Source organism: Arvicanthis niloticus (genome assembly GCF_011762505.2).
Source record: "Arvicanthis niloticus isolate mArvNil1 chromosome Y unlocalized genomic scaffold, mArvNil1.pat.X SUPER_Y_unloc_2, whole genome shotgun sequence".
NCBI classification, from domain to species: domain Eukaryota; kingdom Metazoa; phylum Chordata; class Mammalia; order Rodentia; family Muridae; genus Arvicanthis; species Arvicanthis niloticus.
Window position 1 is genome coordinate 3903094 of NW_023044979.1, and position 14665 is coordinate 3917758.

Consider the following 14665-nt stretch of genomic DNA (forward strand, 5'->3'; position numbering starts at 1 on the left):
TACCAGTTTTAAAACACAAATAAACAAACAATTCACCTTTGTTTTATAAAAAAAAAAAAAAGTAGGGCAAGTACAAAAAACAAAACGCCACCCTAGCCAGATGCAACAGGTGTGGTGAGAGACAAGAGAGGCCCAAAGGGGGAAAATGAATCAAAATCTGCAGTTGGCTGGGGGTAGAGGGTACATTTAGGATGTGCCAGAGACCATGAATTGGAGGGCGACAAGGAGTCTATGGGGTTGATCTTAGCTGAGAAGTATAGCAGTGAGATATAGATGATGAAGAGGCCACATCCTGCAGCCAGGCAGGATGCCCAGTGGAGAGTTAAAGACACCAACCAATCCAAAAATCTTTTTACCCAAAATTTGTCCTGTCAACAAGAATACAATCTACAACATAGACTCTGTACAGCCGCAAAATAACCCTTTGATACCATGTTGTTGTTGTTGTTGTTCTAACTTGCTTCTCTGCTGCTGTGATTGAATCATCTAGACAAAACCATCTTAGGTTGTTGTACATGGTTCTGTCAGATCACAGTCCATCATTTTGGGAGGTTAGATTAGAAACTGAAGGCAAAAAGCATGAACAAACACTGTCTCCTGGCTTGCTCTCTTACTTGCTCACTGTCTCATGCTCAGCCTGCTCTCTCATCCAGCCCAGGACCACTTTCTTAGGGATATTGCCACCCTCAGTGGAAGAGCCTTCCTAATCAATCATCAACACTATCTCTCACAGACAAAGCAGCCAGCCATTCTGATGAGGGCACACCCTCAATTGAGGCTCCTTCAGATGAGTGTAGCTCTGAAATGCTGAGAACTTAAGACAACTATGACACAGACACAATAATAAATGAAGAATTTGTTACAAGACAAAATCAATGATTTAACCATATCAATTACAGGAGCTCCTCCCACCACAAGAGTGAGTTGGAGTTGTGGCTGAGCAAGGATAAAATAGGGAGGGCACCTGGCTCAGAACAGGGAAGGATACACTGGAATGAGAAGCTCAGAGGCTGTGCTGATAAAGGGAGTCCTCCATTTTGAGCTGAGTTCCACTCAGATTTGGGGGACTGTGACCTTCACACAGGTTTCCAACAGCCTTGATTCCTGAAACCATGGAACTTGGCTATGAGAGAAACAGTACCAAATATTGGAAGCTGCTTCAAAATATATACAGCCTAGGACTCTGCCCAGCTCTCCAGGTGGCTGTCCCATAATTGGCTGTGTAAAGGGTCCTTCTAAAGGTCATTGTATTTTGTTATCAGTTCATCACCTTCAGGGTAACAAGGAATATGGTAATTAATATCATTATAATTTATGATCATTGGCCCACTGTCTCACTTCTCTGCTGTGAAATGAGTTCCTTGGTCAGAAGCAATACTGTGTGGAATGAGATTGTGGTGAATGAGGCACTCAGTATGTCCATGGTTCGTGGATTTGGCAGAGACAATGTGTGCATGAAAGTCAAAATCATAAGCAGAATATGTATCTATTCCAGGAAGAAGAAAGCTTTGTCCTTTGCCCAAGAGAAATGATCCAATGTGAGAGGACAATTCTACTGTTGTAGTGGTCCTATATTGCAAATTACTATTCAATGTTAACTAGTCCTATATTGAAATTTACAACTTAATGTTAACTAGTTCTAGATTTCAATTTCCCATTCCAAGTTAAATACTCTTATATTGAAATTTACAATTTCATGTTAACTAGTCCTAGATTGAAATTTACAATTCCAAGTTGACTAATTCTATGTTGTAATTTTAACTTGATATTGATGAGTCCTAGATTGCAATTTCCAATTCCATGTTAAATAATCCTAGATTACAATTTACAATCTGTGTTAACTAGTTTTAGATTGCAACTTTCAATTTAATGTTAACTAGTCCTATAATGAAAATTTACAATTCCATGTTGACAAGTCCTAGATTGCAATTTCCAATTATTTGTTAACTAGTCCTATATTGAAATTTACAATTTCATGTTAACTTGTCCTACACTGAACTTTAAATTTCAATTTGTAATTCCATGATAATTAGTCCAAGATTGTCATTTCCAATTTCATGTTAATTAGTCCTGTATTGAAATTTACAATTCCATGTTAATTAGTCCTAGATTACAATTTTCAATTTTATGTTAACTAGTTCTATATTGAAATTGCATTTATTATTAAGTAGTCCTACCTATATTGAAATCTACATTTTAACATTAACTATTCCTGTGTTGCGGCCCTAGCTGACCTACGTTGGGCACCAAAAATGTTGTGAGCCGCTCTATCCCATGTTTGGGGGCCAAAATGTCGGGGACATGCAAAAGAAGGGAAAGCACATACATACACACCCCAACACAACTACCAGGGCCAGCAGCAGCAGTAACAACAACAACAACAACATATCAGGAGATAACAATCACCATTCATTGACTCTCTCAATATCAATGACCTCAGATGACCTATAAAAAGACACAGGCTAACAGAATGGATACAAACACAAACTTATCCTTCTATTGCATATAAGAAATATAGCTTGGGCTGGAGAAGATGGCTCAGTGGTTAAGAGCACTGACTGGTCTTGAGTTCTATTCCCAGCAACCACATGGTAGTTCACAACCATCTGTAATGGGGTCTGATGCCCTCTTCTTGTGTGTCTGAAGACAGCTATGGTATACTCACATACATTAAATAAATAAATAAATAAATAAATAAATAAATAAATGAATAAATAAATCATTCAAAAACAATAAAAACTGTAAAAAGAAAGAAAGAAAAAAGAAAGATAGCTCAACATCAAGAATAAGCATTACTTCAGTGTAAAGGTTTATAAAAAGTTATTCCAAGCAAATAGACCAAAGAAGCAAGGTAATGTAGCCATTTTAAAAAACCTTTTTTTAAAAAATAAAAAAAAATGGTGAAAGATATGACATATTCATCAAAGGGAAAAAATACCATAGATGACATTTCAATTTTTCACATCTATGCCTCAAACACATGGTCACATACCTTTGTAAAATAAAGAGTTTTAAAGTAAAAAATCACACGATAACCTTCATACATTATACTTGCAAATTTCAATACTCCATTCTCACTAATGGATAAATTCTCCAGACCAAAATTAAACAGAGAAATACTCCAGCTAACTGATAGCATGAACATGAATTCAGCTGAAATTTGGAGAACATTCTACCGAAGTATAAGAGAATATACCTTCTGCTTAGCACCTCACTTGTAAACTGCAAACATATTCAGACACATTGCAGGTCTCAATACATACAAGAAAAACAAGCTACCACCATATATCTTATGAGACCACCATGGATTACAGCTGGATATCAACGAAACCAGAAAGAACACAAAGCTTACAAAGTCTTGGAAACTGCACACCTCACTACTGAGTGAAAACTAGGTTAAGGCAGAAATAAAGGAAGAAATTGGAGACCTTATAGAAGTCAATGCAAATGAATATACAACATGCAGAATCTTATGGAACACAAAGAAATGATACTGTCTCTAAGATGAAAGTTCATAGCACAAAATCCATACATGAAAAAATTGGAGAGCTCTCACACTGGCAATTTAAGAGCATCCTTTAAAGTCTAGAATAGAAAGAAGTGAGTGAGCAATGAAGGAAAGAAGTAGACATCAAGATATTGTCAAATTGGCACTGAAATTTATAAAATAGAAGAATACAAAGAATTAATGAAATATTGAGTGGGTCCTTTGAGCCTTTTATTAGACAAAATAGAAACACTTATTAAAAGATAGAGAATATCCAAATTAATGAAATCTAAAATAAAAATGGTGACAAAATAACAGACAATGAAGAAAGCCAGAGAATGGTAAAGACATAGTTTTAAAATGCCTGTACTCCACCAAAATAGAAATTCTAAAAGAAAAGTCTAATCTTCTCAATAGGTTCTACTTACTAAAGTTAAATAAAACTATGGTAAATAACTTAAACAGACCTAAACACCTAGAAATAGAGAAGTCATTACAAGTCTGTCAACAAATAGAAGCCAGGGCCGTGAGTTTCAGGGTAGAATCCTACCAGATTTCCAAAGAGGAGTTTATGAGAATACTCCTCAAAGTATTCAACAATATAGAAAAAGAAGAAACCTTAGCTGATTTTATTTTGTGAGCCCATGGTTACTCAAATATCCAATCAATATAAAGACCCAGCAACAAAAAAGAATTACAGACCATTTTCCCTTAAAACCACAGATGCAAAAATATTTAATAAAATAAATTAAATTTAATTAAATAGAAAACACTTCAAAAGATCATCCTCCATGATCAATGAGGCAGGCTGCCTTAAAGAGATCCTGGAATGGTTTAATATAATGTCCTTAATATGTAAGAAAATAAAACAGGTGGTCATCTCATTAGATGATGAATAATTCTGTGACAATATTTAATCCCGCTTTATGATAAAGTTCTTGGAGTGATTAAGGATACAAGGGACACACCTAAACATACTGTCACTTTACTACAAACCTATAGCCAACATTAAATTAAATTGAGAGATATTCATATTAATTCCACTAATTCACAAACAAGATTCTCTCAGACCAGGCTGACCTCAAACTCAGAAATCCACCTGCCTCTGCTTCCTAAGTGCTGGGATTAAAGGCATGCGCCACCACTGCCCAGCTGTTTTTTTTTCTCAACAATATTCTAATCATTCTATTTCCAAGTCTCTGGTCATGAAGCCATTCCACTGTTTATAGCTGATGATTCAATGAATAATAACACATTTCCAAACAAATGCATGAGCATGACTTCTGCATGAAGCTATGAAGTGTGGTGATTTCCCTTTACTGGTGTCTTTCAGGATTGTCCCAGAAACATATTTTCATGCTACAGATGCCAACAGTCAGGCATAGCGGCACACACAACACCCAGTTTTATTTTTTATTTTCTTTTTGGCTTGGTTTGGCTCTGGTTTTATTTTTATTACTTTGTTTTGTTTTGTTTCAAGACAGGATTTCTCTGCATGGCCCTGGCTGTCCTCAACATTTGACTTGTAGATCAGGTTGGCTTCAAACTTACAGAGATCTGCCTACCTGTGCTTCCCAAGTGCTGGAATTAAAGGTGTGAGCCAAGGAGCCCAGATACCCATGGAAGACGGAGGTGTCAGATTCTCTGGAGTTACTGTTACAAGCTATCATAAGCTGTCTAATTTGGGTCTTCTGAAATAGTATGTAATCTTAACTACAGGAACTGTAGTTAGTGTAGTTAGTGATTGGAAGCAATGTTATTAAAACCATCATCTCAACAAAGTAACTTATTTAAAAAGTGCTTCATTTGCCCCCCTGTCCAATTTAAGGTGAAAAAAACCAACCATGGCGTTAATAAAACATTGGGTTAAATGTAAGCTGAATACTTCACAGAATCTAACATGGAGCCTATGGAGGGTCCCACCATAAATTTCATTGTGTGGACACAAACTATTGTACATCAAGTACACTGACCTAAAATAGACCTTTTCACTTCCAGAATTTATAGCCATATTCCATTCCATGATGTTGGTACTTGATTATGAAATAAGGAGTAACATTGATCACCCTCTGGTTAATAAGTGTGAGCCCACTTATATTGCCAAAGAAGGTCTTGAATATTCCAACATAGCTGAAGTACAAGAAAAAGGCTTTGAAACCAACTGTGTGAAGATAAGAGAGGTCCTTGAAGTGGAAATGATGAAATCACTTAAAGAAATTGAGGAAAGCACAAACAATTGGAGGAAATCAATAAATACCTCAAAGACAGCCAGGAAAACACTAACAAAAAAGTGGAGGAAACCAACAAATCTTATAAATAAAGCCAAGAAAAACAAACCAAGAGTAGAAGGAAAGAAAACTGTTTAATACATAAAAATGGAAATGGAAACAATAACAAAAGTACAAACTGAGGGAATGATGGAAACATCAGTACTGCAAAAAGAAACAATGGAAGCAAAATTCACAAACAGAATACAGACATGGAAGACAAATCTCAAGCATTGAATGTACAATAGAAGGGATGGAAATATCATACAAAGAAAATATTAAATCTAAACCTTCCTTACATAAAATATCTAGAAAATCTAGGACATTATGAAAGGATAAAACATAAGGATACTAAAACTAGAGGAAGAATATTAGATGAAATTCTCAGAAAATATTGATGGCAAAATCTTAGAAGAAAAATTTCCTAACATAAGGAGGGAGGTATCTATCAAAGTAAAAGAATCATCAAAACACCAAACAGAATGGACCCTAAAATGAAGTCTCTTTTATAATAATCAGAACATCCAGTACAAAAAAAAGAATACTAAATGCTACAAAGATCAAAAGCCAAGAAACATATAAATGAAGATCTATTAAAACTGCAGACGACCTCTCACTGGAGTCTGTAAACATAAGAAGGTCTTGGACATATATGTTGCAGAAACTACAGATGCCCAGATTATTATATGTAGAAAAAAGCTGGCCAGGCAGTGGTGGCGCACACCTTTTATCCCAGCACTTGGCAGGCAGAGGCAGGTGGATTTCTGAGTTTGAGGCCAGCCTGGTCTACAGTGTGAGTTCCAGGACAGCCAGGGCTACACAGAGAAACCCTGTCTGGGAAAACTGAAAAAAACAACCAACCCCAAAACAGCTTAACTGCTATTAATGGAGAAAATCAGATAGTCCATGCTAAAGTCAAATTTACATACTATCTATCTACACATACAAACTTACACAAAGTTATATACAAAGAATCCAACCAAAGGAAGTTAACAATACACATGAAAACACAGGTAGTAAATAACCTTGTATTATCTGCAAAAGAAAGGAAAGCACACAAATACCCCAACACCAGCACCACCACCAGCAGCAGCAAAAACAACAACAAAATACAAGGAATTAACAATCACTGTTCAGTGACTCTCTCGGTATCAAAGACCACAGTTCACCAATAAAAAGACAAAGGCTAACAGAATAGATGCTAATAAATATCTAACTTCAATTGCATAGAAGAAATATAGCTCAACATCAAGAATAAGCATTAATTCAAGTTATATGGATGTAAAAAGATACTCCAAGTGGATGGACCAAAGGAGCAAGCTGGTGTAGTCATTTTAAAATATAGCAAAATAAATTTTAAACAAAATTAATCAAGAGAATTGGAGAAAAACACTACAAATTTCTTAAAGGAAAAAAAATCACCAAAAATGACATTTCAAGTTTTAACATCTATGCCTTAAACACATGGTCACCAACCTTTGTAAAATAAAGTGCTTTAAAGCTAAAATCACATAATAACACTCATTCATTTATATCCCAAGATTTCAATACCCCGTTCTCACCAGTGGACAAATTCTCCAGACCAAAAACAAAACAAAAACACCAAACAACAACAACAACAACACAAAACCAGAAAAATATTCCAGCTAACTGACAACATGAACATGAGTCCAGCTGATACTTAGAGAACATTCTACTGAAATATAGGGGACTATGCCTTCTGCTCAGCACCTCATGAAACTTACTTATAAACAGAACACATATTCAGACACACTGCCAACCACAATACATACAAGAAAATTTAAATAACACCATGTATGTTATCAGACTACCATGGATTACAGCTGGATATCAACAAAACCTGAAAGAACACAAAGCTTACAAACTCATGGAAGCTGAACACCTCACTATGAATGAAAAATAGCTTAAGACAAACATAGAGGAAGACATTAGAAACTTGATAGAATTCAATGCAAATGAATATGAAACATGCACAATTTTACAGAATACAAAAAACATGAAATTGGTTATAAGATGAACGTTCCATAGCACAAAATGCCTACATGAAAAATAGGGAGAGCTCTCATAGTGGCAATTCAACAGCATCCTTTAAATTCTAGAACAGAAACAAGTGAGCAATGAAAAAAAAAGGATTAGACATCAGTAAATTATCAACTTGGGGGCTGAAATCAACAAAATAGAAAGAGAAGAAAGCAAAGAATTAATGAAACATGGAATTGGTCCTTTGAGCCTTTTATTAGATAAGATAGTTAAACCCTTATTAAATGATGGAGAATATACAAATTAATGAAATCTAAAATGAAAATGGGGACAAAATAATAGACAATGAAGAAATCTAAAGAATGGTGATGACATAGGTTTAAAAAGGCCTCAACTCCATTGAACTGGCATTTCTAAAAATAATGGAAAATTTCCTGAATACCTTTCTCTTAGCAAAGTTAAATCAAATTAAGATAAACAACTTAAACTGCCTAAACACCTATGAAAAGAGAAGTCATTACAAGTCTGCCACCAAAAGGAGCCCAGGGCCATAAATTTTAGGGTAGAATTCTACCAGACTTCCAAAGAGGAGTTCATGAGACTACTCCTCAAAGTATTCCTCCACCTGGGTGAGTCTTACAGAGGACAGAGTCAAGCTGCACTTCAAGGGACAACCTTGGCTACCTCTGGAAAACAACTTCTTGCTCCTCTCAGAAAACACTTAGCAGAAAATGTCACCTCAGTGATGCTGATTTCTTCTTCATCACCACTAATTTTCTAACTACAGCCAACCAGCATCAATTGTCTCAGTCATCTCTTCTATTCTTTCTTCTAAAAGCAGAGACACATGGACAAAGTTCCTGAATTCCTCTGCCTCCTGGGGCCCAAACATGGCCCCTTCTATTACTTCATCACCAACTTTCTATTTTTCAACAACTTCACTGCCTAAGTTTGGCTATCCTTGAACTTGCTCTGTAGATGAACCTTGAAGTCAGAGATCTGCATGGCTCTGTCTTCTGAATGTTGAGTAATACGTGTGTAACACTTTGCCCATACCTAAGCTTTTTATTACCTAAAACTTGTTCTGTACCAGGAAAACTTGAATCAGAAATCTGCTTGATGTTCATCTTCTGGGATTTAAGGTGTGTACCACCATGCCTGGACCTAAGTATATCCTATATCCTTTTAGATTTTAAATTGAAAACCCAGTATAGTAATCACAATCCTTCAATTGTCAATTTGACACATACTTGTATCTTTTATGTCCACATAAATACAATAATGAGTTAATAATAATGCCTAACATTATACAGTTCTCATCCATATAATTTCACATACATATGTTTAGGTGGATGGAATCTTGCCATAATACCACCATTTCTTTAATACCAATGTGTGTCTTTGATCATAGGATTTAGCATCATTCAACTTCCTGGTGAGATTTTCCCTTTGAAGCTAACATTTCATATTTTTCCTTTCTAAGATTACTAAGCATGATCAAAACAGTCACCATGGGAGTCAATACAGGCCAAAGGCTAGGCTTGGCTTTCCTGAAACGTCCTTTGTCAATGCAATTAACAAAATTAACCTCTTTACCTTCAGATGAGAGCAAAAGGCAGCAACATTCTTCATGAAAATTTATAAAAACTATATACAAAGTTCAAACCACTCTTAGTACATACGTGTTCTACTAGCATGGCCAATGAAGTTCCACTTAATGCATGCACAAATCCAAAGTCTAAAAATACACATTGCTTCCAACAAAAGCATGGTCAGGTTCACCAATAAGAATACGTAAGCCTGGGGTACCAACTTCAGTTTCAGATAGAATTTCCACTGCTATGAAGAGACACTGTGACCAAGGCAACTGTTTTAAAGGCAAATAGTTAATTGGGTCTGTCTTACACTTTCAAATGTTTAGTTCATGACCAACATAGCAGGAAGAATGTCAGCATGCAGGCAGCCATGATGCTAGAGAAGGAGCTGAGGGTTCTGCATTTTCATGAGAGGGCAGTCAGGAAGAAACTGTCTTCCAGCCAGGTGGTAGGAGACTGTATTTTACTGGCCAGAGCTCCAAAAAAACAACACCCTAGGAGTTCACTTCCTTCAAAACAGTAACATCTACTCCCACAAGGCCAAATATACTAACATTGTCACTTCTTAGGAACAAGCCTATTCAAATCACCAAACTTTATTCTTACTACAAATTCTTTCATGCATTTAAATACCGTTAGGTCATGCAGACGCTTTACCACATTGATTACTCTCAGAAGGTTTTTCTCTAGTATGTGTTGATTTTTGTATTCAGCGAATACTGTGGCATGTAAAGGACTTTCCAACTTGAGTACATTAACAAGATTTCTGTCCAATTTGTGGTCTTTTATGTCTTTGGAGACTATAGTGATAGGCACAGGCTTCTCCATGTTTGTTACATTCATAAGGTTTCTCTAAAAAGTGTGTCACTTGAAGTATTTGGAGAGTACATTGTCATGCAAAGACTTTACCTCATTCATGGCATTCATGCAGTTTCTCTACAATATGTATCAGGTGATGCCTGTGACATGCAAGGGCTTAGCACCTTGATGACACTGAGTCACTCTCTTGAATGTGTTCCATTATATAGTCGCAGATAAAAGTGAATTGTCAGTTGTTCCACAGTGATTACATGAATGAGGCTTCTCTCCAGTGTGATTTCTTTGTGTATGTGTAAAGAACTCTGACATGCAAAGGCTTTACCACATTGTGAATATTCAAGCAGGTTTCTCTCTGGTATGTGATCTCTCCTGTCACTGCAGATGACTGTGACTTGCAAATGCTTTACAACACTGATTATATTCATGAGGTTTCTCTCCTGTACCTGTTCTTTTATAGTAATGGAGATGCTAAAGTTGTGAAAAGTCTTTACCATGTTGATCACATTCATGAGGTTTCTTCCAATGTGGTATCTTTTATGTTTTTTAGATTAGTGGGACATGCAAAGGCTTTATTTAGCTCAAAGATTACATTCATTGTTCTGTCCAATACCTGTTCTTTTATGTTTTGGAAAAAATCTTTATAGAAAGACTTTTACCACTATAAAGTCCTCACAAAAGGGAGGAACTCCCCCCACCAAATCCTCAGGAATTCATGGTCACCCAATAACACACAAGCCATAGAAGTCGATGTAATCAGCAAGAGGTATATTTTGACCAGCATGCTGAGGTCAAGACCCGGAACCCATGAAGGGTCTATGGGGTTTGACCCCAAGCTTTGGAGGCACAGGGAATTTAAAGGCAAAACCACAAGGAAAAAACCATAATCCAGAGGGGGTCAAGGGGGCTTATTGGAAAGCACCTGTGGAAAGTCCCAGCACATTATTCAGTTTGTGACAGGGTCTAAGTAACTGTCAGGGAGAATATTCTGTATACGCTATTCTCAACAGCCTATTCGTACTCAACCATCTTGTGATCAGCCAAATTTCTGAAACACAGAGTTCACGAATGAGCTGACCTGTACTCTTAGTTCCTCTCAGCATGCTAGAAGTTTTTGAAAAATTTTAACACTTTCACCACAATGATTACATTCATAGGTTTCTTTCCAATATGGGTTGTTTTATGGTTTTGGAGACAAAAATTTTCTGAAAAGGCTTTTACCATATTAATTACATTCACACAGTTTTTCTCCAGTATGTGAACATTTATGTCTTTGGAGAATTTTCAATTATAAATGATTTTTCCACATTGATTACATATCTAAGAATTCTCTCTGGTATGCTTTTTTTATGATATTGCAGATGACCCAGTTGTGTAAAGCCTTTACCATACTGATTACATTCATAAGGTTTCTCTCTAGTATGGGTTTTTTATTATATGGGAGATAACTGGAACATGTAAAGGCTTTGCCTCATTGATTACATTCATAAGGTTTCTATCCAGTATGTGTTCTTTTATGTCTTTGGAGATAACTGTGTTGTGAAAAGGCTTTACCACATTGATTACATTCATAAGGTTTCTCTCCAGTATGTATTCTTTTATGATATTGGAGATGACGGTGATATGAAAAGGCTTTACCACATTGATTACAATCATAAGGTTTCTCTCCAGTATGTGTTCTTTTATGATATTGGAGATGACTGTGACGTGAAAAGGCTTTACCACATTGATTACATTCATGAGGCTTCTCTCCAAGATGTGTACTTTTATGACTTTGGAGATTACTGTGACTTAAAAAGGCTTTACCACATTGATTACATTCATAAGGTTTCTCTCCAGTATGTGTTCTTTTATGATATTGGAGACTACTGTGTTGTGAAAAGGCTTTACCACATTGATCACATTCATAAGGTTTCTCTCCAGTATGTGTTCTTTTATGTCTTTGGAGACTACTGTGACATGAAAAGGCTTTACCACATTGATTACATCCATGAGGCTTCTCTCCAGTATGTGTTCTTTTATGATATTGGAGACTAATGTGACGTAAAAAGGCTTTACCACATTGATTACATTCATGAGGCTTCTCTCCAAGATGTGTACTTTTATGACTTTGGAGATTACTGTGACTTAAAAAGGCTTTACCACATTGATTACATTCATAAGGTTTCTCTCCAGTATGTGTTCTTTTATGATATTGGAGACTACTGTGTTGTGAAAAGGCTTTACCACATTGATTACATTCATAAGGTTTCTCTCCAGTATGTGTTCTTTTATGATATTGGAGACTACTGTTTTGTGAAAAGGCTTTACCACATTGATCACATTCATAAGGTTTCTCTCCAGTATGTGTTCTTTTATGTCTTTGGAGACTATTGTGACATGAAAAGGCTTTACCACATTGATTACATTCATAAGGCTTCTCTCCAGTATGTGTTCTTTTATGTCTTTGGTGATGACTGCGATATGAAAAGGCTTTACCACATTGGTTACATTCATAAAGTTTCTCTCCATTGTGACTTCTTTCATGCCTGCAACAGTAATGGACACATGTGAAAGCTTTATCACATTTATTAGCCTGATCAATCATTTTATCATTATGAATCAATTTTACAGTTGGTCTCATAATAAAGAACACTCAGATCTTATGCTTTTATCACTTTGATGTTCACGGTTGTACTTGCTCACTGTGGGTTGCTTTACCTCTTTGAAAATACCTGTGATGGTAAGAGTATTTACTACATGGCTCACATTTATAACATCCTTTGTCTATATGAGATTTCTAGATGATGCATTCATAGGTCAGAATAAAATGGAACAACTAAGAGCATTAAAACTCTGATTGCATTCTTAGTTTTTCCTGTAGTGTGCATCGCACCACAACAGCACTCTGAAACAGGATGAACAAAAGAACTGCAAACTTCTAGTACCCATAAAGATTTTCTGTGGTGTGAATTTGGGTAAAGTACAGAAAACCAATTAATTGTAAACACCTATCATATTCAGAAAGTCTACCAAAGGCAGAATACTACATATCTTCTCATTGTTGTGAAATAGACAGAGGTTGTTTTTTTTTAGTATCCCTATGCTCACATGGTTTCATCCATTCTGACAATTGATACCACCATTAAAAAAGCAGAACAAATGAAATGTTTCCACATTGAATTCACATGCATTGACTTTTTGTTCATTGTAGACATGATTAATGTTTCTCCAAAACAACATTCTCGATTCTCATAAACTGACAAAACAATACAATTAAAAATTTCACTATAAGAATACGAGTGTCACCAACCTTATCATGGACTATTTGATTATTAGAAGGTTATGGATACATGTTTATCACTATTCAATGTGCAACATCTAAATATTATGAGACTATACAAATTGGTAGTTCCACAACATAGCTCTAATGGAGATACAAATCAATTAAAGGAATCTCTTAAGGCATTGTTTCCTTCTCTTCTTGCTTACAGAAATGCCTTGCAAACACCAATCAGATAACTGACATGAAGGTACATAGTTTTGGGAGAATATTATAATCATAGTTACAATAAAATGACTCATATTTTACACACTTGCTTTCCTTTAGAGCATCCAGATGATATTAAAATTTCCTCACAGGCATATTTGTATTCTATTAAACATTAAAATTACCTTTCATGGCCGGGCAGTGGTGGTACACACCTTTAATCCCAGCACATGGGAGGTAGAGGCAGGCAGATTTCTGAGTTCGAGGCCAACTGGTCTACAGAGTGAGACCCAGGACAGCCCGGGCTACACAGAGAAACCCTGTCTTGAACCCCCCCCAAAAAAAAATACCTTTCATGATGTCTAGAAGTTTGATGTTGTTCTTCATTATGATGGACTTCCAAATTATAGCCTAAAACCAAGGTACAAGAAAATCAATGATATGGTATTGGAATTAGGCAAAACTCAAGTTACTCTGAATTTTCACAGCAATGAACCTGATTTATTCAACTCAATATTACTTGTTCTCTATTGAAATAAGAGATGATCATCAGTAACCCAGAAACAATTTTCCCTTATTTTGAGAAGCAAAAAAAAAAAAAAATTCAGTCTTACCAATAGCAGTGAGGTTCCAGTAGGTCTCCAGCATCACATCTTTGTAGAGATTTTTCTGGGAAGGATCCAGCAAATTCCACTCTTCTGCAGTGAAGTTCACATGCACATCATCAAAACTCACTGCTTCCTAAAATATCACATACATGTATACAACACAAAGCCTGATACTGACATCAATACAAAGTAAAGTTATGCTTCCTAGACAATATAATCAAATGATTCAGGTGATTCCTCCACTTATTTTCTGACACACAAATTATAATATAATCACTATGTCAGTTTAGAAGAAACTTGAAATATTGACACTTGAACCCCTGACACAGGGTTCACCTGTGTCACTCCTGAACCCTTAGAATAGGATATAGCCTTACAACACAAATGGCAATTGAGAGGGATATGCAGGGGAAACAGATCTA

The 14665-nt window shown here is 36.0% G+C and overlaps 1 protein-coding gene across 1 annotated transcript; it reads right to left on the bottom strand.

Annotated features, from left to right (window-relative positions):
- Positions 1–11661: 11661 nt before the first annotated feature.
- On the bottom strand, positions 11662–14283 carry LOC143433979 (uncharacterized). The gene is made up of 3 exons (XM_076928139.1): positions 14250–14283; positions 13986–14046; positions 11662–12694 (listed from the first exon to the last, which is right to left on the bottom strand). Exons 1-3 carry the CDS (start codon positions 14281–14283, stop codon positions 11662–11664), a joined length of 1128 nt encoding a protein of 375 aa, XP_076784254.1.
- Between the last annotated feature and the right edge of the window lie 382 nt (positions 14284–14665).